This window comes from Chelonoidis abingdonii, chromosome 4 (genome assembly GCF_003597395.2).
Source record: "Chelonoidis abingdonii isolate Lonesome George chromosome 4, CheloAbing_2.0, whole genome shotgun sequence".
Lineage (NCBI taxonomy): Eukaryota > Metazoa > Chordata > Testudines > Testudinidae > Chelonoidis > Chelonoidis abingdonii.
Window position 1 is genome coordinate 90,961,520 of NC_133772.1, and position 27,418 is coordinate 90,988,937.

Below are 27,418 nucleotides of genomic sequence, written 5' to 3' on the forward strand. Positions count from 1 at the left end.
CCGGGAGTCAATTCCTATTTTTCACCAGGCGGCCCCTTGGCCAACCTCACCTGAAGGCCAGCCAGAGGCACTCACGGCTGATGATTCGATGGATAGCAGTCACGTACATCTGCCAGGGAGGGAGGGAGAGGTTGCTGAATGTTCATTGCGCCCAGCACCCTGTCTCACGAGCAGCATTGCAGTAGACATAGGGTGCATATAAAAAGTCAAGAAAAAGATTTCTCCCTTTTCTTTCACGAGGGGGGAGGGGGTAAATTGACGAGATCGAGCTGGACAATATGTTGACCCCTGCAGCATTTGGAAGTCAGCCATATGCAAATGCTTTTAGAGACTGTGGGAAACTGTGGGATAGCTGGAGTCCTGATACCAACCCTCCCTCCCTCCTGAACGTGCATTTGATTCTTTGGGGCTTTCCGTCACGCAGCACTATGCTGAGTCCTGCAGTGGCCTCTATCTGGAGATTTTTTCAAATGCTTGGCATTTCGTCTTTGGGGTTGAGAACAGTTTTGGCGTCCCATAACAGCGATCAGATCCATATCCTGGTTGGGGATCTTTTGGATTGGACTGCATCGCCCTGTGTGATCCAGCTCCACGCTGGCAAACAGGAAATGAAATTCAAAAGTTCTTGGAGACTTTTCCTGTCTACTGGCAGTGCATCTGAGTTCAGATTGCTGTGCAGAGCAGGTCAACAATGGGCCTCGTGGGATAATCGCGCCGGAGGCCAATACCATCGATTTGCAGCCACACTTACCCTAATCAATTATGTAATACACGGATTTCAGACGCTATCTCTCGTCGGGAGGAGGGCTACAACCGCGAGTTTAGAGAGCCTATTATCGATATAAAGGCCTCATTTGCGTGGGGTGCAGCGTTAATCGGTAACGCTGGCTAAATGGTATAAACACATAGTGTAACCTAGGCTTCTCAGTTTTAAAAAAAAAAAAAAAAAAAAAAAATCCCTCAGGCTGCCTCCTGTTGAGACACTCTCCCCGGCCATTTCTAATTCATAATGCCAGGAGCTTCAGGATTTAAAAGGTGCATTTCCTGTCAGGACTCCGTGCCATGGACAGGTGGGCACTCAAATTGTGTGAAGTGCCTCGAGGACACCTGCATCTCCGCAAAGTGCCTCCATTGCGCGAGCCTCAAGTCAAGAGCTCATCGTGACAGGGACCTACGGCTCAAAATACTGATGGAAAAATCCTTACAGCCGCTTTCGGAGATGGGAAAAGTTAAACCCACTCCTACATTCTCCCCAACCAGATCTGAACCAGTGGGAAGCATTGCTTCACCCTTACTGGAGCGAAGGCAAGAAGCAGAACACTCTCACAGGAGAGACTTTAACAAGGGTAGGGGGTCTCCTGCGAGATCCCTACCCTCTGTGCTGACAGCGCCAAAGGCGGGTGCCTCAGCTTTTTCTAATGCCTCAGCTGCGGCTCCGACAGAGCACAGAGGCAGGGACCCAACCTCTCGTGCCAGGAAGGTCCTTGTGGCTCCGGTCCCCTTGGCACTGAAAACGGCCGCAGTGCCAACAGCATCCCCCTACTCGACACTGAGAAAAACGTCGGCACCGAGCCTATCTTCCACCAGGGCACCAGCAGCAGACCCCCTGCAGGGCACCTCCAAGCAGTCTGCAGCACTATTGTCACTTTGACTTTCTCTTGCTAATGAGCTAGAGCAGAGAGCAGGCTCAGCTCAGCCCAGGGAGGAGGAGCAACATTTTCTCACTCAATGTGACCTTTCAGTGCCAGCTGAGCCTTACTCTCCGCTCCTAGATACACAGGGCTCATTCTTTGAACCACCACTCTCTCCACCTGAACTGGCTTTCACTGATGGTGACCTTGAGTTACAGCAGCAAGCGGAGTTCTCCCCTCCTGCTTCTCCTCCACAGGCACCTCTGCCACCTCAGGTCATGGCTCAAGGTCACCAGCCTCAGTTTCCCTGTTTTGCCCCCCCGTGGGCAACACCTGGGTTCTCCTACCCTATGCCTTGGCGTCAGTGGTACCCTTGGCAACATCCTCCTACCACTCCTCCTCCTTCTGTGCCTCAATCTCCTGCTCCGTCCACTTCTAGGGTGCCTGAGCCTCCTCCTGAGTGTGCAAGTTACGCACCGTATCCTGACTCACCGACTCCTGACTCTCCATTAGCCCTGGACGGAGCCCTCCTCCCTCCGCCTCCACAGGCTGTGGACGACTGTAAACAATTTCAAGAACTTTTCAGGAGGGTGGCACTCAGTCAAGATATCCCATTAGAAGAGGTTCAGAAGACGCAACACAGACTTCTCAGAATCCTTCAACCGTCTGCGCCCTCAAAAATCACGCTCCCTGTAAATGAAGCACTCCTGGAGCCAGCTGACACACTCTGGCAAACCCTAGCTTCTTTAGTACCAACTTGCAAAAAGGCCGAACATAAATACTATGTCTCTGCTAAGGACGCTGTCTTCCTATTTTCTCATCCACCACCAAACTCTCTTGTCATGGATGCAGTTCCACAGAGAAAGAAACAGTCACAATATCGACCCACCCTGCAAGACAAGGACCTTGGACGCCTTGATGTCTTGGGCCGCAAGGTTTATATGTCCTCTGCACTACAATTCAGAATTGCAAACTATTCTGCTCTCCTCACCAGTTATGACTTTGATAATTACAATAAACTTTTTGAATTTGCCTCTCACATTCCAGAGGATAGGAGAGCCGACTTCAAATCAATCCTGACTGAAGGCCAACTGACTTCCAGAACGGCTCTACAGGCATCTCTAGACATGGCGGACACAGCAGGCCGTACAACTGCAACTGCTGTGGTTATGCGGAGATCCTCATGGCTCTCTGCATCTGGCATCTCGAAAGAACTGCAGACCAAAGTGGAGGATCTCCCCTTTGATAAGGACAAACTTTTCTCCAAAAAAAACTGATGAACTCCTTCACACCAGGAAAGATTCTAGAGCGACACTGCGCACCCTGAGCATTCACCCATCTCTTCCCAGGAGACAATGATACCAACCCTACCAAAGACCCCGCAAACAACAGTAGTATTGTCCTCAACCCAAACCATGCAACATAACTAGGAATCATACTAGACCCCCCCAAGCGCAGACAAAATCAAAATCAAGCCACCACCTTCTGTCCATCGGGCAATAAACAACAAGTTTTGAAACGTTGGTCAAGGGTCTGCACGACCACTCCTTGATTCCTCCGCTTACTTGCCCATTTGGCCAACGCCTCCAGAATTTCCAACATGCCTGGCAGTGGATTACACAGGACCGCTGGGTCCTCAAAATAGTTCAGTCCGGTTACTCCATCCCTTTTATATCCTACCCTCCTATCCTTCCCCCTACTCCATCCCTCTTCAGTGACCCTTCTCACGACCACTTACTTCGCACAGAAGTGGCGCATCTTCTGTAACTAGGTGCAGTGGAACCTGTGCCGACACAACATCAAGGGGCAGGTTTCTACTCCCATTACTTTCTACTCAGAAGAAGACTGGAGGATGGAGGCCTATACAAGATCTATGCCGACTGAACAAATTTGTGAGGATACAAAGATTCAAGATGGTCACACTGGGCACAATAATACCTGCACTGGATCAAGGGGACTGGTGTCATAAATAGATAGCTAAGGGTTAATGTTTCTTTTACCTGTAAAGGGTTAACAAAGGGAACCAAACACCTGACCAGAGGACCAATCAGGAAACTGGATTTTTTCAAAGTCAGAGGAATTTTTGGGGTCTGGTCTTTTGTCTGTCTCTCGCTATGAAAGTTCTTTCTTCTTCTAATCTTCTGTTTCCAATTGTAGTACAGTAGAAAACAATATAGGCTTTTATGTTGTTTTGCTAGTATTTACATGTGTGTAAGCTTGCTGGGAAATGGTTCAAATTTGGATATTCTTTATAATCAGGACGGTTATTCATTATTTTGCTTATAAGCAATGCCTGTTATGGTCACTTGACAGAGATTATGTTCATGCTTGTTTCTTTCTTTTTTATTAAGTTTTCTTTTTAAGACTTGTTTGAGTTTTTTCTCGGGTAGGCGAAGGAACGAAGGGCGGGAATTCTCTTGTGTTAGATCTAGAGGTAGCTCTGCAGCACCAGGGAGTTGGGGAAGGGGGAAGAGAGAGGATCAGTCTTGCCTTGTATTGGGGTTGTCTCCTTTGTGAATGAGGGACATGCTTTGGTATTGTTTGATGTAAGGATTGCATCATACTATCAGGTTAGCCCAGAGAGGGAAATGCTGGGTGGAGAAGGGGGCAGGAAGTGGGTTATTTTCCTTGCTGTAGACTCAGGCTTCTGGGTCTTGGGGTCCCTCCAGGGAAAGTTTGGGGGACCAGAGCGAGGCAGGCGCTGTAATTCCTGTCTGGTGGCAGCGAGATAAGATCCAAGCTGGTAATTAAGCTTGGAGGTTCATGCTAAGCACCCACATTTTGGACGCTAAGGTCCAGATTTGGGAAAGATGCTTATGATATGGTCACACTGGGCACAATAATACCTGCACTGGATCAAGGGGACTGGTTCACACCTCTTGATCTACAGGATGCTTACTTTCCTATATCAATTCATCCGTCTCACAGATGCTTCCTACGATTCACAGTCGGTCACAACCATTTTCAATACAAAGTTCTTCCTTTTGGACTCTCCACAGCACCAAGAGTTTTTTTCCAAGACTCTAGCCGTGGTCGTGGCTCATCTCCGCAAACACGGGGTCACGCTGTTCCCCTACCTGGACGATTGTCTTGTCAAGGGCAACTCCTATGGTGAGACACTTCAAGCTACCCGTTTCGCGATCTCCCCCTTTCACGGCCTAAGCCTCCAAATAAACATCCAAAAATCCACCCTGACACCTACACAACAGATTGAGTTCATTGGAGCTCATCTCGACTCAATTCAGAGCAGGGCCTCGCTCCCATATCACAGATTCCTCGCTATCATGCAGCTCAGACGCACACTCTCTATTCGTCCCAGGACACAGGCAAGAATCTGTCTACAGCTCCTTGGTCACATGGCAGCCACCACCTTTGTGGTTCAGTACGCCAGGCTACACATGAGATGTCTCCAAGCCTGCCTCAATTCCAATTTCAAACCCAACAGACACACCTTAGGGATGCTGCTAACTCCTCCTCCCAATGTTATAGCTTCCCCTATAGCTAACAAATCCAGAAAACCTCTGCACGGGGGTTTCCTTCCAGCAACGATCCCCAACGCTCATGCTCACCACAGACGCTTCCCTAATAGGCTGGTGGTCCACATCAGAGACGCACCTACACATAAATCTCTTAGAGCTCAGAGCAGTGAGGAGAGCATGCCTTCACTTTCTTCCCTTCATAAAGAACAAATCTCTTCGGGTCTTAACAGACAACATAGCATGTATGTACTACATAAACAGACAAGGGGGAGCCCGATCACATTCCCTTTGCATGGACGCCATTCGACTGTGGAATTGGTGCATACAACATCGAATACAAATCATTGCTCCCTACCTACCAGGCAGCCACAACACTACTGCCGACGCACTCAGCAGACACTTCTCAACAGAATATGAATGGGAACTGCACCCCGCAGTACTCCAACAGCTCTTCTCTCTTTGGGGCACCCCTTCAATAGATCTCTTTGCCACAACCCAAAATCGAAAATGTCCCCCGTTTCGCTCCGGAGAGGTACTTGGGACTGCATCCCTAGGAGATGCATTCCTCATCCCATGGAACAGCTCCCTCCTGTACGCCTTCCCACCAATTCCTCTATTACACAGGGTTCTTCAGAAGATTGCAGACGACAAGGCCCGGGTCGTCCTTATTGCCCCGGCTTGGCCAAGACAGACGTGGTATCCCTACCTACTCCACATGTCCTCCCATCACCCACAGGCTCTCCCCAACAGGCCAGACCTCCTTTCCCAGGACAACGGACGGGTTCTTCACCCCCAGCTCCAAAAGCTCCACCTCACAACCCTGGTTCCTTCATGGTTCCAAACCCATGAACTAGCCCATTCCGAGCAAGTCCAATATGTCCTCCTGCACAGTAGGAAAGACTCCACTCTTAAAACCTACCTGCAGAAGTGGAAGCGTTTCGCCCTCTGGTGCTCACGTAATCACTTAGTACCCAATAACGTGACCCTCCCTAACATTCTAGACTATCTCCTGAAACTAAAACAGGACGGACTTTCGCTCAGCTCCATCAAAGTGCACCTGGCGGCGCTTACCACCTTCCATGACCTATTAGACGGTTATTCACTCTTTACCCACCCCACCATAAAACGCTTTCTCACGGGCCTACAAAATCTCTACCCTGAAATTTACCCAACAGCGCCTGCATGGAATCTTAACCTTGTTCTTCATGCTCTCATGAAACCTCCATTTGAGCCCTTGGCTACCTCCTCTCATCTCCATATGTCCATGAAGGTGGCTTTCTTAGTTGCCATAACATCGGCAAGGAGAGTTGGTGAAATGAGCGCTCTGATGGCCCACCCTCCCTACACAATCTTCTCCAAAGACAAAGTCACTTTGAGACCACATCCTAAATTTCTTCTTAAGGTGGTATCGACCTTCCACCTCAACCAACCTATATACTTACCTACTTTCTATCCCAAACCTCACAAGACTCTTCAAGAGGCAACCCTGCATACACTTGACATCAGGCGAGCAATCACCTTTTATTTAGACAGGACTAAACCATTTCGTAAGTCCCCACGACTCTTTGTTTCCATTACCGAAAGATCGAAAGGTACGGTTATCTCTAAACAACGTCTATCCAAGTGGATCTCTGACTGCATCAGATCCTGTTACCGTGCGCAAAATCTTCAACCGCCTGAAGGCGTTAGAACTCATTCCTCTCAAGCCATGTCAACATCCTTTGCCTTCCTACACAATGTTCCCATTCCTGACATCTGCAAAGCGACTACATGGTCATCTGAACACACGTTTGCAAAACACTATGCTCTCACGCAAGACACCACGGCAGACACCATAGTAGGCCATACAGTACTATCTATAGTACTCACTGCCGCATCTCCAAAGTCCCACCAACCATAGTGGGTACTGCTACACATTCACCTAGAGTGGAGCAACCACAGGGACAGCACTTGAAGAAGAGAAAGTTACTCACGTTGCAGTAACAAAGGTTCTTCGAGATGTGTGTCCCTGTGAGTGCTCCACTGCCCACCCTCCTCCCCTCTACTTTGGAGTACTAATATGATTCTCCACGGTAGAGAAGGAACTGAGGAGGGTGTGGGGCGCACGCACTCAGGAAGATTTCCAACGAGACGAGAGATACCAACTGAGTGCGTGCATCCCAACCAGGCACTGCTACCAAAAATCTCCGATCAACAGCGCCAGGACACACCGTCACCTAGAGTGGAGCACCTACAGGGACACACATCTCGAAGAACCTCAGTTACTGCAAGGTGAGTAACTTTCTCTTCTGTTCATTCCATAGGCGCCAACTTTTCTGGTGCTGGTGGGTGGCCCCCCGATCCCAGCTCTGCCCCAACTCCACCTCTGCTCCGCCCCCATTTCAACCCTTCCCCAAAGTCCCCACCCCAGCTCCGCCCACTCCCTGCCCCTATTGGACCCCTTCCCCAAATCCCGGGCCTGCCTCTTCCCTGCCTTCTCCCCTCAGTGCTCCGTGTTCCCGCTCCTCCCTCCCACAGCTTGTTACGACATGTGGGGCAGCTCACCACATGTCTGTATGTATGATACTGGATGAAAGTCAAACAATGCCTTTCAACATATCATGTTTATGTTGTATGTCCCAGTGTGTGTTAACTGCAGCACTGTATGTGATATCTTACACTGTTTTCTTGTGCAGGGACAGTCTAGTTACTGGAGGAACTGGAATGGACAGGGGAGAACCAGCAGATCACAGCCCACAGAATTCTTCTTGTATTTCCCGAGAGAGCCAGGCCACCACCCTGAGTAACTTAAAATATACCCTGGCAGGTAACTGTGATATTAGGAATGCAAGTTCAGTATTTCTGCAAGCCAAACACTTAGTATGTGGCACAAGCTCCTTTCCCAGGTTCTATATCCTTTTCATGCTCTATATACGAATTGGACCAAAATAACTAAATAGGTTTTTTTTTTTAATTCTCACCTTTAGTTATTTTAGGGCAAATCTGTGTGTGGTCTCTTATATTTTGGAATAAGAGTGACTGTCTCTTAAGTCAAATTGAAATTAGGCACTCTGGTTCCAAAATATGGCAGTCCACACACAGACTTGCCCTGAAATAACTAACTGTGTGAATTAACTATGTGTTTGGCCCCCTCCATCTTTCCATTTTCGTTTATTTAGTTATTTCAGTTCCATTTTGTGTGTAGACAAGCCCTTATTCATGAAGCAGGTTGAAACCTTAAACAGAAGTGCAAGTTTACATCAGAAATGGTACAAGCTCCTTGGTTTGTCATAAACGGAAAACAAGATGACGACACTGGAGCTACTATTAAAATACTCTCCAATTTGTCCTGGCTAATGAGGAGGAAAAAGTTCTCTCCATAATAAATCCATTTTAGTACTTGTGCCTTCAAGAGGCACTTTGAATGAACTTCATTAAATGGGCTTCAATTATCTCATAGATCAGTTAACACTAAAGCCTAATGATGCCAATTTAAATGTCAGCTTTGCTGACTATTTCACTGTTGATTGTTTCAGCATCAACGTGCAGCCATTCTGGGACTGTGGCCCTGGAGTCTCTCCCTCCTCACCTTTTGAACTCAAGTGGTTCACAACGCCTTTTCTTCCCACATTCAACTGCAGGCTCATAAGGAGCAATATTAAAATATACAATATATATTATATAAAAGGAAATCTTAGTTGTCACATTAAACATTTTTCATAACACTTTTACTATGGATTTCTCCCAGCTGTAAAATGACTCTTTCACAAAGCAGCACAACTACTCTTGCACAGAAGCCGAAGTATTTCATGCAATAAGCAATACATCTTGTGTGTGTGTTAATCTGATGTTTCATTGATTTTGTGGTGTCAACTAAAAACTTAAGCCTGATTGGCCACTGATGATCAGCACGAGGCTGGTTATTATACATGGAGAATACCTGCAGCGTGTTGGTATTCAAGCAGAACAGCTCCTGCTTTGGGTGCAAGTGGTCCCAGGTTCAAAATCTGACTAATGTCTTGCAAAGGGTTCAGATACCATGGCACTACAAGAATCTTCTGTTCTGTTCGGTATTGGAAGTACAGTTACAACAACCCAGGAAGTGGAAGAATGGAGCAAAGTTTGAACATGATGACTTGCGAAGGATTTTTTAAAGTGAGGCTTATGTTCTTTTTCAGTTCTTTAAGATGGACAAGAATACTGAAAGGAAGGATTTTTTTAATCTCCTGCATTTAAAGAAAAAGAAAGAAAGAAATGTCAGGATTGTGTCAAGTCTAGTCTTTCCTAGCTTTGCTAGAAGATCTTCAGGGGGTGTCAGAGATGTGTGTTGTGAGCTCTCACACCTTAACTGAAAGAAAAGGGAATGCTCAATCTTTTCAAACAGAACCTTTCTCTAGGTGTTTGTTAAGCATTATTGTTAACTAGGTATTAACAAAAACAAAAATATCAGAATTTTGAGACTATCTAAAAATCCCTTTCTCTCTTGATTGCTTAATTTTCACTCTCTTGTGATGTCATCACTTAGTAATTCTGCCCTGATTATAACATGTTCCAGGTTGGACAGAAGCTGAATTTTTAACATTAAAAAAGCTTTTCCTGCCTCCTCTCTGTTTCATAACAAAACTAAAATGGGCACCTATTTTTTTTTTTTTTTTAACATTTGAAGATTACTTTTAAAACTCATTAGTGGTTTCTGTTTCACATTGAGATCAAAATTCTGGAGGCTGGAGTTGCTGCTGACAGACAATCATTCTATGTTTGCTAGGCATAGTTGCAGCAAGCTTGGTTTGGAAATGCAGTAATGTATTTGGACTTTTTTGTTTTGGAGAAAAGGGAGGGTGGGACTGTGTACAGCTATCATAAAGATGGGACTTGAGTGCGGGTATGAAATATACATCCACTGTGATTACTGATGCAGGGGAAATCTCTAATGCTGTGTTTTTCATTCCAGAGGAGGAAGAAGAGGAAAATATGAAGTACATAGTCATTGATCAATTCCAGCAGAAATTTGGTCCCGCTGTGAGTAATAACAATGATAACATTCAAGCTATGTCTACATTACAAAGTTAAATCAACTTAAGTTATGTCAGCTATCATCCACCGCTGTAATTCTACTGCTTTTGCAATCCACACCACACACATGATGGCAGAGCGTGTCCACAGTTGGCGCTCTTGCATTGACAGACAGAGCAGTGCACCGTGGGTGGATATCCCACTATGCAACTTGCCACCATCTGCCTCTGGGTGTTCTGGGAAGAGTTTGCAGTGCCTTGTGGGGACGGGTTCACCATCCCATGATGCAGTTTTCTCCATCCTATTATTCCATGGGCTTCCAACTACATTTTGCGTGGCTTTTCAACAGCCAATGTAAACTGCGTGCCTGCCATCTGTCTCAAAGCATGGATCCTACACTTCTCTCCCGTATTGCCATGAGTGTTGTGAACACAGTATTTCATTAGCTGTGAATCTGATGACTCCTGCTCTATGTCATGGAAAGAAACAATTCAAGATTGCTTTTGGCATTCACGGAGCACCTGCACATGGTGGACCGTTGGTTCTGTGCACAGAAAACAAGGACTGAGTGGTGAGATTGCATCATGATGCGTATATGGGATGATGATCAGTGGCTGCAGAACTTTTGGATGCACAAAGCCACCTACCTGGAACTGTGTGTGGAGCTCACTCCTGTCTTCTGGCGCAAGAACACCAAAATGAGAGCTGCCTTAACAGTGGAGAAGCAAGTGGTGATCACTGTGTGGAAGCTGGCAACTCTGGACTGCTACTGCTCAGTCACAAATCAGTTTGGAGTTGGGAAGTCCACTGTGGGGGTTGTAGTAAGGCAACTATGCAGAGCCCTTAATTGCCTCCTGTTACGAAGGACTGTGAGTGGGAAACAGTGGATAGCTTCGCAGCAATGGGATTCCCAAACTGCAGCAGGGTGATAGATGGCACACACGTCCCCATTTTGGTGCCAGACCACCTTGTGATGGAGTACATCCACAGAAAGGGCTGCTCTTCTATGGTATTACAATCTCAGGTGGATCACTGGGATTGTTTCACTGAGATCAAGGTGGAATGGTCAGAGAAGGAACAGCAAGATGGATGGTCAGTCTGCTGATTTTGAGCAGCCAGATACTAAGGCTATTACTTAGTACTAAGGATACTAAGAGGGGTTCAACGGGGGGCCTGTTCAAATCAGGGAAGCTTTGAAGAAACATTTTGACAATGAGCCCCAGTAATATGTCTGTCTGTAATGCATTTAGCCAGGCATTGTTTTCTTGCACCGTAGTCTGAACCTTGTAATGATTGATGTGTGTGCATTTAATTTTATAATGCAAATGCACCAATTGCCACTGGGTATGAATTTCAGGAGCAATCACTGTTTGTAGGAGATGAATAAAAAATGTACTTATAGAAAGATATGGAATTTTCACTTAACAGAGATACAAACATTTATTTGTTCTGCAAGAGACATGAAAATGAAGAGCACACTTTCAAATGAGGTTCTCACAGTTGGGTATATGTCCAGCTATCATTGTGATACATGTCCTTCAGGGCGGAGCACATGGGGTACTGAGGTGGCCCAGGAACATATGAGGCATGTGTGTGGGGAGGGCATGGAAGGCAGTTCTGTATGGGCTGCAGGAGGAGGCAAACATGGATTTGTTCCATCTGCAGTTCAGTCAGGGACCTCAGAATGTCTGTTTGGTCCTGTAGCAGCTGTATCATCTGCTCCTGTCCTTTTTTCCTCTCTTAGCTGTTCATACGCATTTTCTCACTGATAAACTCTGCTCACAATCCGAAGTATCTGAGGATTGCTGCACTTCCCGGAACATGTCTTCCTTATTCCTCCTGTTTCATCTCCTTATCTGACAGAGCTGCTCAGCCACTATGCAGGAGAAGGCCGTCAAGGGCACATCTGAAGAAGCTAAAGAAATAATAGGCAGAGGCACTATTGTGAGTGCATTCACAGCCTTGATTCAAACTAGTTAGAAACACCACTTTCTCACTTCCCCTTGGCAGGCACACTGCACAGCAGGGGCCCTAGCCATGGTGAGTTCAGCCCTGCGGTTGAAGGGGCAAAACGGGACTAAGGGTGGGGGGCTTCAGAGGGGAATCACTATAAGCGCCTAGGGCCACTATTCTGAATACTGGCACCATTTTCCATAGGTGGAGGTGATAGCAGCTGATATCTTGCTCCTGAGGGTAACTGAGGATGCAAGGTTGCAGCTCCTGCTTACGTGTGGCTGCAGAGCAGGTTTGTATGCTGCTTGCTTATGTGCTGCTTTGTTGCCTGCAGAAATTATTGCTGATTCGTGCAGCAAAGTTTCCTATAGTGGGGGGAAAACAAAGTAGCCCTCCTAAGCAACTTTTGGCAGAGGATTGCAGAGAACCTACAAGAAAGTTTCCTAGAGATCTCTAAGGAGGATTCCTGGGAAATCATGGTGAGCATCGATAAACTTTCCCGCAAGACCCCCTCTGCCTAGGTGCATAGGGGAATGAGAAGCATATACTGTGCCTGTGTTGGGTATTTAAGTCCCCCTTCTACCCTGATTAAAAAAGCAGAGCTCTACTTATTGTCTCCCTGCAGTATAAAAGAACAAAGAGTATTTTCCAGAGCTCCCCTTTCTTGCATCGGGCGTGTCACAGCCGGAGTGCTGGGACTGGCTAGACCCCTCGAGTTGAGAAGAGTTCCTTGCTCACCATGCCACCGGACGTCCCTGTCACCTGTCTTCATCGTGACAACTGGTGGCAGCGGAGGGAGATACTGCACCCCGTGGATGGCGCTTCCTGCAGTAAGTGACTGGGGAGCAGTAAAACAAAGGAGGGATAATGAGGACCAGGCGTGCGAAGCTAGAGAGGGACGGTTTCAGGGGCAGTTACCTCTGGAAGTGTGTGACCAGCGAGAAGGACTGTGGAGTAACGGGTCCCCTGAGACTGCAGTGAGCAGTCTCAGGGGAGAGGAGCTTGCCGTCGACCCTGGGAGAGAAAAGGATTTTGCAGTAGCAAGGTTCCTCTGGGATTGCAGGAGCAGTCCCAGGGGCAGGAGTCGCAGCTCGACCCTGGCAAAGAGGTGGTGATCACGAGAAGGGCTGGCACACAGGGTTCTTCCTGGAACCATGGGAGCCAAGAGCAACAGCCTGTGAGTCCAGAGCCACTGGGGAACGGTGAAGTGATGGCCTATCATCATCTCTTAAGAAGGACATTGTGATCCTGTGCACAAAGAGAGAGTTACGCATGGGGAAGTTCACCAAGGCACAGTTAATCGTGCAGTTGGAGGAGGAGGACCTCCTGAGAGCAGATTCCTGACCCAGATGGGGCTACAAAGGATCTGGAGCAGCTGGAGCACAGCCAGCACTCCTGAGAGTCTGGTCCCAACCAGCAAGGATCTTCATGATTGGGTTCCCCATCAGGGATCGGAGACGGATGGATTGGAGCAGACCTGAGAGAGCGAGAGGACCATGAGAGAGCAAGAGGCTGTGGAAAAGCTGCAGGAAAGCAGCAACAGCACGGACTGGTGATGGTGGAGTGAAGAGACATAGGGGTTGCCCAGGGGTCAGTGGGGAAACACGCCTGCGGGGCAAGGCCCTGGACAAAGAGACTGTGGTGGTGCAGCCGCAGATGCTGAGGGACTGTGGGACCTGGGTGAAGGTCCCTGGGTGAAGCCCTCGCTGCCTATGGCCCGGATCCCTGTGCAGACGCAGGAGGGTCGGACTGGCTGGTCATTGGGGTCTCCAGGATATCGGCTGGGAGGCCTGTTGGGGGTGACTGTCTCCCCTTGGGACAGGATCCCGGCCCTGCTCCTGTAACTGCCGAGGGTTTGAATTTAAATCCAGGGAACCAATTGGCTGGATGGAAATGGTCAGTGAAATGCAAATGACCTTGCGGCAGTGGGGAGGGCTGCTGGACTCAGGATACTGCCTACCTGTAACCAGCCCCTGAGACTGAGGGGGGAGAGAGAGATGCTCCCACTCCCCTGCACACCGGAGAGGGGGCTCACGCTGGCTCTGATGCTGAGACCACGAGCAGAGAGCTCGCTGCGCCTGCCCACTGGGACAGCAGAGGCAGCGCTGAGCACGGGGGAGCTGAGACCCCAGCTGAGTGGGGGGACACCCAGGCAAGGCAGGTCAGCTGCCAACCAGGTTTGCCTGGTCCAGATGTGCTGCTGGGAAATGATTATACAGCAGGGAGGGAGCTACCAGGACAAGGCTCAGGGAGGCTGTGACCCCAGGCCCAGCCAGTGAGAGGGAGCAGGTCCCACTCCCTGCCCAGCAGCTGAATCCCAGACCGAGCTGCAGAGGGATCCCTCCTTGGAGAAGCTGAGGGAACTTGCTGGCCACAGAGCTGCAACCCCCTTGGGAAGGCTGCAGGACAGAGTCCTGTGGGGAGGGATTCCTGTCCCGGGAATGGGCTCCCAAGGGGAAGTAGAACTGAGGGGAATCAGGAGGCAGCTGGTGGTGCCCCAGAATCCACAGGGTTCTTCCCTCTCAAGCTGCTGGATGGGAGGAGAGTAGGGGACCTGGACCGGAAAGGGGAGGATTGGAGAGAGGGAAAAGACCCCCTGGTGATCTCTTCTCTGAGGTAGGAGCCAATCTCCCCATCAGGTGTTCCCATTCAGAGTCACTGGGAAAGCAACCCAGACCTGAGAGAGAGAGGTCAAGGACAGGCGGCTTAGATGGGATCCAGCTGTTTTACAGCCCATGGGCCTCATCCGTGGGCTGATCCCCAAGGGAGACAGGATGGTCTGTTTTTATGGGGCTATCAGAAGCTTAAAGCCATCACAGTGTCCGATGCCAACCCCATGCCTAGGCCTGGGGAGATTCTAGACAAACGAGGGGATGGAGACCTTGGCCCTGGCAGACCTGATAACATGTGCACTTTAGCCAGACCTGGGAGGAACAGGTGTCCCAGGTGAAGAGGGGGCTGGGCTGCCAAGAAGTTGGGACTGATGTAAAAGCTGGAAGTATAAGATGGGGATGGCAGAGGTGTTGTGTTGGGCCACAAGGTGGGGAGTGGCTGCCCAAGCCCAGAGCTGGTCAAGGCCAAGATGGGGGCTCTAAGCAAGAGAGCCCGAATCGCAGCCCAAAGCGCGGGAAAGACCCCGTCCCAGTTTAAACCCCAGAAGTATTGGGGTGGCAAAAGGCACAGGCCCATAAACCTTCCCACATGCGGCCTCGAGTGCCATCAAGCACACTCAAGCAAAGAGAGGGCACAAAACTGGGAGGGCCTGGTGTAACTCCACACCAAGGAATTGGAGAGATGCTGGGGCATCCATGAGAACGTTGGTGGTTTCGAACTTCCCCAGGTCACTGGCTGGAGTGACCTGGCTCAGTTCGGTCTCGAGGGGGAGAGATGTGACGAACTGGACTGTTCCTAAGTTTGCTCTGAATACTGTGTTGGTGCCTCAGTGTCCCTAGGCAGTTCTTAAGTATCTGGCAGAGCAAAGGGCCAGTGCACCTAATGCCTGGCACTCTGTATCCTAGCAACTGATGGCCTGGGCCCTCCTCTGCAAAGGTGCCAACTGCAGGTGTTGGAGACAAGGGATCAGGTACCTCCTGGCCCGGGAAAGGAGCTGAGCAGAGAGGAGGGGCTGGAGGGTTGGTTAGTCTGGAGCTACCTGGGGATAAGGAGTGAAGTGCAGACCTAGGGTCTGGCTCACTGCCCCCCAGAACGGACCCGGCCGAGGGTCTGGTTCGCTGTATCTACAAGCTCTGTTTTAGACTCTGTTCCTGTCATCGAATAAACCTCTGTTTGCTGGCTGAGAGTCACGTCTGCTGAAAGTGGGGGTGCAGAACCTGTGGCTTCCCCAGACCCCGCCTGGGTGGGCTCACTGTGGGAGCCCCGGAGGGGCAGAGGATGCTGAATGCTCCAAGGAGAGACCCAGGAGGTGAAGACGTGTGAGCTGCTTGCCCTGAACAAGTCTGCTCCAAGGGAGAGGAGGCTCCCCAAAGTCCTGACTGGCTTAGTGGGGAGCAGTTCCAGAGCATCGCCCGGTGACTCCGTGACAACATGCCACCGGACGTCCCTGTCACCTGTCTTCCTCCTCCTCTAACTGCACTTCCTCTTCCACCATATCTTCCTCCGTGTTGACTCCACTGACCACAGTCTCCAGCTCCTGTAAAGCTCTTTGTAGAAGCTGCAAGTCTTTGAAGATGCACCAGACCAACGATTGGCCTCCCTTGCCTTCTGGTATGCCTGCTTCAGCAACTTGATCTTGGCACGGCACTGCTGCGTGTCCCTATTTTGCCCCTTCTTCTCTATGCCATGAGCAATCTGCCCATAGATATCAAAGTTCCTGTGGCTGAAGTGGAGCTGTGCCTGCACAGCTTCCTCTCTGCACAGACCCAGCAGATCCAACAACTCAAGAGTACTCCAGGCAAGCACACGTTTTGTTTCAGGGAGCCAGTGTGGTCAGCTGGGCAAATGCTATGTGAGCTCTCCATTCTGAGCAAACAGGAAGAGGAATTTCAAAAATTCCTGGGGCTTTAAACTGGTGGCCAGAGCGATCACAATGGGCTTTGTGGGACACCTCCTGGAGGCCACTTAGGGTGACATAAGCAACACAGTGTTTACATTGACACTGCATCGGTCTAACTACATCCCCATAAGCCCTACACCTGTTGCCAAGATGGTTTTATTATGTCAGCGTAGCAGGGGAGTTAAATCAGTGGGAGGAACATTGTACTGTGTACACCTCCACAGGTAGGTCCATGTAAGCTGCCTTATGTTGACTTATCTGTGCAGTGTAGTAACATGGCCTTAGAGTGGTGATCTGTAACCTTGTCTTAGTTCAATAGCCAGTAGATTTTGCTATGCAAGATCTTGACCAGTTCTCCATGAGATATAGTTCTGGAGTACACTTTACAGCGTGTGTTCCCTAACTCCGATGGAGATGTGGTAACCACTATTTGTCTGAGTAAAGTGGCAATGACCTCTTTGATGACCACCAATGACTTCTTACACCAGCATAACAATGATGTGGAAAGGTCTGTGCACATGTATCAAATGTGGTGGAGTTCTGTGCATGTTTGGGGTTTGTAATCTTTGTGAAGTCTATCAAATATGGGGTGTATGTCTATTTTGTGTGATTTATATCAATTGTGTATAGCAGTTGTGCAAGGGGCCATGTGTGTATGGGGGTCTATCAATTGTTGGGAGTCAGAATTAAATTGATGATGTGTTTTGTAGGAGTTAAAATTTAAATGGCCTGTGTTGTGGGGAGTATCAGAATTACTTGGTGCTGGGTGACAGAATCAGTTGTCGGTCTTTTCAGTGGTGTGTGGTAACTTGCAAAAGCCCCACCACTCCCCCCCCCCCTCCCCAATCTGCCCCACTCGAGAAACTGGCTTTGCTGCTCTCAATCAGTGGTTCTCAAAGCTGGTCTGCCACTTGTTCAGGGAAAGCGCGGGCTGAGGGATGTGCTGTCTGTCCTTCCCACAGCCCTCATTGGTCTGGAGTGACAAACCGCGGCCAGTGAGAGCCACGATCGGCTGAACCTGCGGACATGGCAGGTAAACAAACCGGTCCAGCCTGCCAGGGGCTTTCCCTGAACAAGTGGCAGACTGGCTTTAAGAACCACTGCTCTAGATTCAACAGGAGGCCTAAGTAGCTGGTGGTGAGAGGGTTCTGTCAAAGTGCCCTTTGACCTAATGACAGATTCATGATTAAAAATCTTATTTGGAGGAAATGATCTTGTCCCCTATGTTTGTAAAGCATAAACAGTTATTGTTTTTACATGGCAGTGGGACCTGCAAGGGCCCCATTGTGCTAGGCCTTGTACACACACATAGCAAAAAGATGATCTCTTCCCTAGAGAGCTAATCTAACCATTGTTTGAAAAAAAAGATGTGAGATTTTTTTTTTCTAAAAAATTATAATGCTACTGTGACTGGCCTGTGCTCTGAGACTTGCTTTGTTATAAGAATACTATAATGTTCCAGACCCCTTTTTCTTCAGTGCCCCAACTGTGCCTTTCTTCAGTTTTTTTGTTTGTTTGTTTGTTTGTTTGTTTTTTATGCAAAAGATATTGACAGAAATTGATAGTGGTTAGGCTGCTGGTGTACTGAGACCACTGCCAGTCATGCTGACCAATATTGTGTCATTGTTTCCTTGTACTCCACCATCTGTTTATCTGAATCCATTTTGCCTTATACTTATATTGTAAGCTCTTTGAGGCAGGGACCATCTTTTTTTGTTCTGTTTTTGTACAGCACCAGTGAGTGGGCTTCTAGGTGCTATAATAATATAGATAATAATATGTACAGCTTTAGAGGATGTACTCCTTTTAATCCGCGGGCACTGGGTATCAAAGCCTCCCCAAACAGCCCCGCGTGGCCCGGTCACGTTCCATCCCCAGGTCCTCTCCTGCTTCCCAGTGCTGGGCTGGGGCCAGGGACTCTGGGCAGCTGGATCTGGTGCTCACAGTGTCTGCCCCACATTCTGGAGGGGACGATCTGGGTTCTGGCAGGGGAAGGCGGGCAGTAGGAGTGGGCCTGGGGCTAACCTCACTGAGCCTGCGGTTCACCCACCACCAATGTTTTAATCCATAGAAACAGGTAAAGTACAGGGAGCAAGCTTATCCATAGTATCTCAACAATATGCCTCAAACCTCTCTGATGGTGAAAGAGTTGTTCATTATCTATGCTCCATACAGTCCTTGAGCTCTCTGCTAAGACTATCAATGAGGGCACTGATTATAGTATATGTTGTGCTTCATATGCCTGTCTTCCAGTAATTGGACTGAAACCTCCAGTGTATGTCTCACAGGCCACTAAACACCCATCATGCAAATTACTTTTGGTCACTAATGACTTCCGTTGAATTTGAACCAATGACTGAGAGGCGAAAGACTCCCTGTTTTTATGACCAGTCTCCCAAGCCATCCGATTCCTATATTCCTTTCCTTCTTGTTCTCACTAGATGCTGCACATCAAAAAACAGAGTGTCTTTGGTGTGGCAGCAGAGGGCATTAATCTGTGTCGTCATGGAAGACTCTGCTGGCTTCAGGTGAGGGGCAGTTAAAGAAAGAGAGAATATGTTTTTTCAAGATGTTCCACTGTTAAGAAGGCATAATCTGGGGGGAAAAATTGGTCTAGGTCTACTCTTAAAAAAATATACTTGTATAACCCACATAGTTAAGCTGGTGAAAACCATTTTCTAGAAGCGATTATACTGATATAAAGTGTTTCATATCAGTATTACTTATTTTACTTTGCTGAACCAGAATAAGCTGTACCAATATAAGCAATTTGATATAACTGCATCTACACTAGGAGGGTTTTGCTGCTTTAACTCTGCTGGCATAGTTAAAGCAGCAAAACTCTTTATGTGTAGACAAGGCCTTGATGATGATTGATCTTGAAACAGGTCAGAATATGGGAAGATTAGCTTAAAACTGTGAGTCCAGAGATGTTTAAATTCATGATAGTAAGGCCTTATCTAAATTAAAAGTTGTATTGGTTTAACATCCAATGTTTAAAAAACAATTTATTTAAATGTGTCCGAAGCCTGTGTGGATGCTCTTAATTCAATTTTAAATCTGGTTTATGTAAATTTAAGTGTCCACACAAGGTTTGAGTGAGTTTAATTAAATTGGTTTAAAATAAGCCAGGGCAACTTTGAATATAAGCAAGGCCAAGTCTTATATCAAAGTCTGGCGGCAGAGGACAGGATACAGTGTTTTCATTTTAACCCTTGCAGTGAAAGGGGAGTCAATGAAAGAAAAAGTTCAGGGGGGCTGTTATTCACTTTAACTATATCCAGTGAAGGAAGTGAGGAAATGAAAGGTTGGTTTAATTCAAGCATTTTGGATAGGATTTCTGATATATATGTTCTTTGCATGTCTGAAAATGCCCACAATAAGCTACTGAGTTTGATCCCTTATTGCAAGCTTGTCTGCGAGTATCTGTTTGAAAACAGCAGGGATTATCTCCAGATTAATATTCATGAAACTGTAAACCTACTGTCCTCAAGGTACTTTTTGTGAACAACATTCTTTTACAAAGCTGGGTAACAGCAGACCCTCCCTCTTCTTTTAGATCCCTCTCTGGCTTCCCCACTTGCAAATAAATTGGGATTGTTTTGTTTTAGGTAGCCACGAAGAGTCGGGTTTTTTTATTTGATATTTTCCTTCTGGGGCCTCGAGTTTTCAAAAATGGACTGCAAATGGTGCTGGAAGACAAGAACATTTTGAAAGTAAGTGTTCAGAAGGGTGGCAGGGTGTGTGAGAAATGGTTCAGCCACATCAGTAAGAAATTGCAATTGGATATTGAATCTACAGTCGTATTCAAGCATCTTTCTTTGGTTCTTCAGGTCGTGCATGACTGTCGTTTGATCTCAGACTGCCTGTCACATCAGTATGGAATCATTCTTTCCAACGTATTTGATACACAGGTACCCTGCTGACTAGTTTGGTTTGTAACCGGAGAACAGTTTCAGCAAGAGAAAAGCTTACTGGCTTGGTATAAGGGTTTCTCCTGACTAGGATACAAGCAGGGCCGGCTCCAGGCACCAGCAAAGGAAGCAGGTGTCTGGGGTGGCACTCCGTCTGTTATTGGGGCAGCACATTGGGTCTTCGGCAGCAGCTCAAGCGCGCCGCTTTAGTCTTAGGTGGCAATTCGGCAGTGGGTGCTTCACTCCGTCTCTTTCTTTTCGGCGGAAGCACAATCAGGTTTTTCTTCTTTTGCAGCTTGAGATGGCAAAAAAGCTGGAGCCAGCCCTGGATACAGGCATTTTGCTTAGAATGTATTAGCTGCCACGTTCTAACTAACACACTCTAACACCCCAGTACAGACCAGATGTCCTGATTTTATAGAGACAGTCATGATTTTGGGGTCTTTTTCTTATACAGGCTCCTATTAGCCCCCCACCCCCATCCCGATTTTTCATATTTGCTGTCTGGTCACCCTAAGGCAGGGGTAGGCAACCTATGGCACGTGTGCCGAAGATGGCACGCTAGCTGATTTTCAGTGGCACTTACACTGCCCAGGTCCTAGCCACCAGTCCAGGGGGCTCTGCATTTTAATTTAATTGTAAATGAAGTTTCTTAAACATTTAAAAAACCTTATTTACTTTATATACAACAATAGTTTAATTATATATTATAGACTTATAGAAAGATACCTTCTAAAGATGTTAAACTGTATTACTAGTGTCATAAACAGATCGTTAAGAGTTAATGTCTCTTTTACCTGTAAAGGGTTAACAAGCTCAGTGAACCTGGCTGACACCTGACCAAAGAACCAATTGGGAGACAAGATACTTTCAAATCTGGGTGGAGGAAGTCTTTGTTTTGTGCTTTTTTTTTTTTTTTTTCTTTTTTTTTTTGTTCTCTGTTCTCTCTTGGGATTAAGAGGAGCCAGTCATGTAACCAGATTTCTCCAATCTTACTGAAACAGACTCTCAGGTTCCAGATAGTAAGTAATAGATAGAAAGCAGATTAGATTTGTTTACTTCTTTATTTGCAAATGTGTATTTTGCTGAAAGGATTTTAACTCTCTTTGCTGTAACTTGTATACTTAGGCTGGGGGCGGGGTGAGCCCTCTGGTCTAGGTGAAGCTGAAAGACCCTGTAACATTTTCTATCTTGATTTTACGGAGATAATTTTTACTTTTTTCTTTCTTTAATTAAAAGCTTTTCTTTTAAGAACCTGATTGATTTTTTTTTTTTGTATTCTTGTGTGCGACCCCAGGGGACGGGGTCTGGACTCACCAGGGATTGTTGCGGGGGAAAGGAGAGAAGCGGGAGGGAAAGGTTAATTTCTCCCTGTGTTAGGATCACTGTCTCTCTCTCAGGGAGAGTCTGGGAGGGGGAGAGAAGGGAGGGGAAGGTGAATTTCCTCTCTGTTTTAAGATTCAAGGAGTTTGAATCACAGTGATCTCCCAGTGTAACCTGGGTGGGTGGAAATCTGGGAGGAAGAAAGGCAGGGGGAATGGTTTATTTCCCTTTGTTTTGAGACCCAGGGGATTTGGGCCTTTGGTTCCCCAGGAAAGGTTTTGGGGGACAGAGAGTGTACCCAAACACTAAATTATGGGTTGGTGGCAGTGTGATAAGATATAAGCTAGGAATTAAGCTTAGAAGGGAATAAGCAGGTCCCCGCTTTCTGGACGCTAAAATTCAAAGTGGGAAAGAGACCTGACAACTTGCATGCAAAACCTTAAATTAGAATGAATAAATGAAGACTCAGCACACCAATTCTGAAAGGTTGCCGACCCCTGCCCTAAGGCAAGGCAAGCTGTGTATATATCTGTGAACAGATGGTCAAAGGCTTCAGTTTGACCAGCCAGCATGTGCTAAAGTATAGCTTGCCTTGTCTATATTGGACTTTTTGAATGTGTTAGTCAGAACATGTTAGCTAGAGTTCTAAGTCCTCCCTCCACTTTTTATCCTAGTCAAGAGAAATCTTAACCTATGAAAAAGGTGTTTTGTTTGAGCGATGGTTTAAAAATGTTAGGAATTAGTGTGGAAAGGTTTTAACACGTTTAAAGATATGTTAGTTGATCATGATCAACCTTGGTGGGAACTTGAGGCTTATTCCCACTTACATGGGGTCCAGATTGGCCCCTGGATACAGTCAGTGTAAATCTATTTTTACTCTTTCCATCCCTGTTGTAAGTGCAGAAACAGAGTAAATGAGTTAGGCCACATACGTCTACTGCTGGTGCAGCTCCACAAATGCTAGCAACAGTGAGAGTGATAGAGTAGACCAGGCAGTGATAAAAGCATCTGGTTCCACAGTTGCTAGCTGTGATAGAACTGCATCAGTACTACACATGCGACTTGTCTTGACTACAACATTTTATTGTATTAGAACTTGATACTGAAGAAATGAATTAACCAACATTATGCCAACTATGATTCCACTCAGTAGAGACAGGGGAAAATTGTTGTTTGGCTAGTCATTGTGCTAAGCATGACTTGTGAAAAGACATAGTTAGCATAGTATTACTTGTCTCAACTCTTAAAATCGTAGTCTAGCAGGATAATTTTTCTTAGTGTATGCAAGGCTTCTCTCTTAACCCATCCCCAAACATGTTTTATTTAAATGCCTTTTGGAGCAGATGGATGAACTGTTGTTCAAAGTCACCACCAGCAGCCAAATATCAATCAGAATCACCAAGCCAGTGGTAGGCTTTGTTTGCACAAGCAAATTTTTGCAAAACATTTCTTTCAGTACCTACCATCAGATAACCTACTCTAGCATGGAAGGTTTTCTGGCTCCTGCATGGTGAACTGACATATTGTTGAAAACAATTGGCAGAGCCATCTGCATAGTGAGTGCCTGGTCTAAGCAGACAAGTTGCACTGGAATAACTCCTCTTATTTTGGTGGGAACTAATATGCTCAATACTCCCTCCCTCCCCCATTGATAGATCTCTTGACTGATTCATAAGCAGTCCAGTTCTGTCTTGGTGAGAGCTAAATTGGTTTAGTGGCGGAGTAGATGCATTCCACATCCAGTATATCTAAACTGATGCAAACAGTCTTTCCACTGCTGTCTCACTGCACCAGTCACTGAAGAATCAACTTGTTTTCCTTTCTGCACTCCATTTCACTGGGGTCAATGTGCCTAGAAGTCACCACGTCTTAGTGCAGGAAAACCCACACAGACCTCATTTATGACTTACTTTATCGCGAGCAAATACCAGTTCTTAGAGAGCTACAACTTTTCAGAGGAAAATTCAAAAGATGTATCAGTATGCTTCACGCAGCGGCATGGTCCCGCTGTTACTAACAGTTGTGCAGATATTAGGAACAATGAAATTACTTGTTTAAAAAAAGAATCTCTAGTGTAGACATGGCCCAAGTCTGCCTGGCTTGACAAAAATATTTTATTTACCTTCTACCTGTGAGACAATTGTTATAGTAACTACTCAGTCAGGTGCTATCAGTTAAGTGATATAACATTCATTGCAGCCCATTTGTGCACAGCTATGTGTGGCTTTTTATGTACTTTTGTGAAAGTATTGATTTTTATAGCTTTACTATTGTGTTATAATACTAAAGCTTATAGTTTTTGTTTATAAATTCATTTCATCATATTTTTCCTCATTTTTTGTCAATAGTTTAATAATTTAAGAAACAACAAGTTTAGTGAGAAAGGAAGAAATCTAACAGGAACTTTCCCTAAACATATAACTAACATTTTAAAAGGAGTGAGCAGAAAACTGTTAGCTCTGAGATTGTACACAGCCGAAATAAGTATTAATTTGATGGCAGCAAATTTATCTAGAGGTTGTGCAAAGAGTGGCTCAAGAGAGACAGGGATGGCGGAGCCTTGTTCATGCCCTAAGCAACATTTAAAGGCATGGGAAAGATTCTGATTTGGAAATTTTATTTTTAATATACTCTCCAGTAACAAACTTCTATATACTCTTTTTGGGCCAACAGATGCTGGTCATGACATACTGATCCCTTTCATATTCTCTTTGCAGGTTGCTGATGTCCTGAATTTTTTCAATATAACAGGTGGGTTCCTTCCACATCGCATCAGCTCCCTACAGGAGTGCTTGATGCAGCACCTCAAGATGTCCCCCCAGAAGGTGTCCTTCCTGGCGTACAGGCAGGAGGCTGTTCAAGTGAGTGGCTCAGCCAGTTCAATACCAGTCATTGTCTCTAAAGCGACAATCAAGAACTGTACATTGCCCCTTTTTAAATGTTTGTCTGTCATGATTGTCGGTTGGAGAAGGAGCTTGATGGTAGGAAACTCAGATTAATTGGTGCAGTTTGAGATTGCAACAGAGAGAGTTTGACTCTACATGGTATTATCCAGGCAATCTAACCACCTAGGAAGCACATTAGATGACTGGTGCCACCCATACTCAGGGTCTCCAGCTAAAGGGGAGGACAGGTAACCTCCCCACATGACTCCTCCCTACCCCATCCCCAGCCCAGGGCCCCTGCACTCTCCCTGGCCCTCCCCACCCCACGTTACTTGGGTGGGGGACTCTTTCCTCCTGTTTTGCCGGCTACCCCGGCATGTTTGGTTGCTCTCCCTAGCAGCCAGGCCCTGGAACCACTCCCAAATTCCTCCCAGTACAGCATAGCAGCTGCCTGGGAGAATGCTTGGCTGTGGCAGCAGCAGGCTGCCTCCAACCCGGGCTTGGCTTCTGGGACAGCGGCTGAGCAAGTTGGAGGCCCTCTGCCCTCCCCGGCATGCTCTGTGAGCAACAGTAGCTGGCTGCAAGAGAGCTTGGCTGGGGTGGGCGCAGCAGCAGCCTGCTCTCTGCCCAGGCTTGACTTCTGGGACACGAGCCAACTTTGAGCCTGTTAGGGCATGTGGGGGGCCTCCAGCTCGCTCGGCCACTGTCCCCAGAAGCTGAGTCTGGGTGGGGGGAAGCCTGCTGCTGCCACAGCCAGATGCTCTTCCAGCTGCACCAGGCAGCATCCAAGCAGCGTGGCTGGAAGAGGCTCTGGCCCGACTCAGGCTATTCTCTCTCAGCTCTGGCCTCACCCCTTCCTCTCTCCACCCAGGCCGACTGCTGGAGAGGCACTTCACCCAGCTGTCAGGACACTTGACCCTTCGTGTCCCTCTTACAAGTCACCTCAACAGCAGGTTCAAGCTTTAATTGCCAGCAGTGCTCATGACTGTATTTTCTAAAAGGTCATTTTGAAATTATGATTTGTGGGCAAACAATCTGCAAACCATGAAGAGTCATGAAGCTCTTAGATAATGTAGGGTATGTCTAGATCGGATTAGTTAAACTGGCAAAACTTTTGTGCACAGAGAAGGTCTTAGAGGGTGCTACTGCAGTGGTATAGCTAACAGGTTTCAGAGTAGCAGCCATATTAGTCTGTATCCGCAAAAAGAACAGGAGTATTTGTGGCACCCTAGAGACTAACGTTTATTTGAGCATAAGCTTTCATGGGCTACAGCCCACTTAATCAGATGCTAACGTGTGCTTCAACAGCACTGGGAATATTACGAGCATCTGGAAATACAGTGTGGGCAGGTGAGAAAACAAAGCACATGGGCAAAAATTGCTCTTAACTTTGCTAACATTTTTTCTAGGTTGATTGTTTTTGTTTTTGTTTTATATTTGGGACATGCAGGAGAATCCTGATATATGGTTTATGAGACCTCTTCCGCCTTTACTCCTGAAAGTGTTGGCTCTGGAAACCGTTTACCTTCTACCTCTCCGCTTGTTGCTACTGGATGAGATGATGTCTGACTTAACAACCTTGGTGGATGGATACTTAAATTCATATCGGGAGGGATCTGCAGATCTGCTGGGGAGCACAGAGGTAGACACTATCTCACTCGATTCTCAGATTGGCTGTATCACTTAGTGTCATTTTGCCTACCTCCCACTCTTAACTACTACAGAGTTATTATTCATGCATAACTATAGATATGTCAGCTATTCTGTGCATCTGCAATTCAAATACACACATTCTTCCATTTACCAAGAAACAGTTCTTTTAAAACTATTTTCCTTATCTTGCCTTCTTGAGACATCTTATTAGTTCAAATTCATGGATAATAGTTTTCATCCTTGCTTTCAGAGAGCTTGTCAGACTCATGCCAGAATTCCTTGCAGTGGCTCTTGTGATACTTGAAGAAATATGAAAGCATCCATCTTGAAATATTCACCAATGGCTATTAGCCAGAATAGGCAGGGGTGGTGTCCCTAGCCTCTGTTTGCCAGAAGCTGGGACTGGGCAACAGGGGATGGATTACTTGATGATTACCTGTTCTGTTCATTCCCTCTGGAGTGCCTGGCATTGGTCACTGTTGGAAGGCAGGATACTGGGCTAGATGGACCTTTGGTCTGACCCAGTATGGCCATCCTTATGAAAGTGGTTCTGGGATGTGGGTGGTTGTTGCAAAACTCCTGATATCAGGAGGAAAGAACTGTTACACAAGCCAGAATCAGCAAGGATGCTTGAAGGGCTGCTGATCTCAGAGAAAGAAGCTGCAATGCTTTTCAAAATGATCTTGGTACTCATTGTGCATACATTCTGGTACATATATTCCTAGGCATCTGCATTCCTTCTGCTATCACTCCATTTCCTAGCACCTCCATAACCCTCTCTGCAACAACTCTCTTAGATGTATTCTCCAATTTGGTTCCCTTAATAAAATCCCACCTATAGGCCTCAATCTTGCAAACATTTACGTGCATATAGGTAAACATGTCCATGAACAATCCCATTGAATGGGACTACTCGTGTGAATAATTAAGCACCTGCATAAGTGTTTGCAGCATCAGGGTCTTCATTAGTATTTTATCCCTGGTTTATAGTAATAAAGGTCTGAGTTACCGTCAACACACGTTTCAGTAGAAACCATGTAATTTGGGCCTGGGATTGAAGGTTTAAAAAAATGTT

The 27,418-nt window shown here is 46.8% G+C and overlaps 1 protein-coding gene across 3 annotated transcripts in view; it reads left to right on the forward strand.

Annotated features, from left to right (window-relative positions):
* EXD1 (exonuclease 3'-5' domain containing 1) overlaps positions 1 to 27,418 on the forward strand; it is a 47,023-nt gene that overhangs the window by 10,792 nt on the left and 8,813 nt on the right. For 2 of the 3 annotated variants that reach the window (XM_032769037.2, XM_032769039.2), the window contains 7 exons: positions 7,786 to 7,916; positions 10,041 to 10,108; positions 19,010 to 19,096; positions 20,180 to 20,284; positions 20,402 to 20,482; positions 24,523 to 24,666; positions 26,141 to 26,332. In XM_032769037.2, coding sequence (XP_032624928.1) covers positions 7,786 to 7,916; positions 10,041 to 10,108; positions 19,010 to 19,096; positions 20,180 to 20,284; positions 20,402 to 20,482; positions 24,523 to 24,666; positions 26,141 to 26,332 — 808 coding nt within the window. Of the gene's footprint in view, positions 1 to 7,785; positions 7,917 to 10,040; positions 10,109 to 19,009; positions 19,097 to 20,179; positions 20,483 to 24,522; positions 24,667 to 26,140; positions 26,333 to 27,418 lie in introns of all 3 variants that reach the window. The other variant, XM_032769040.2, reaches the window with a different exon arrangement.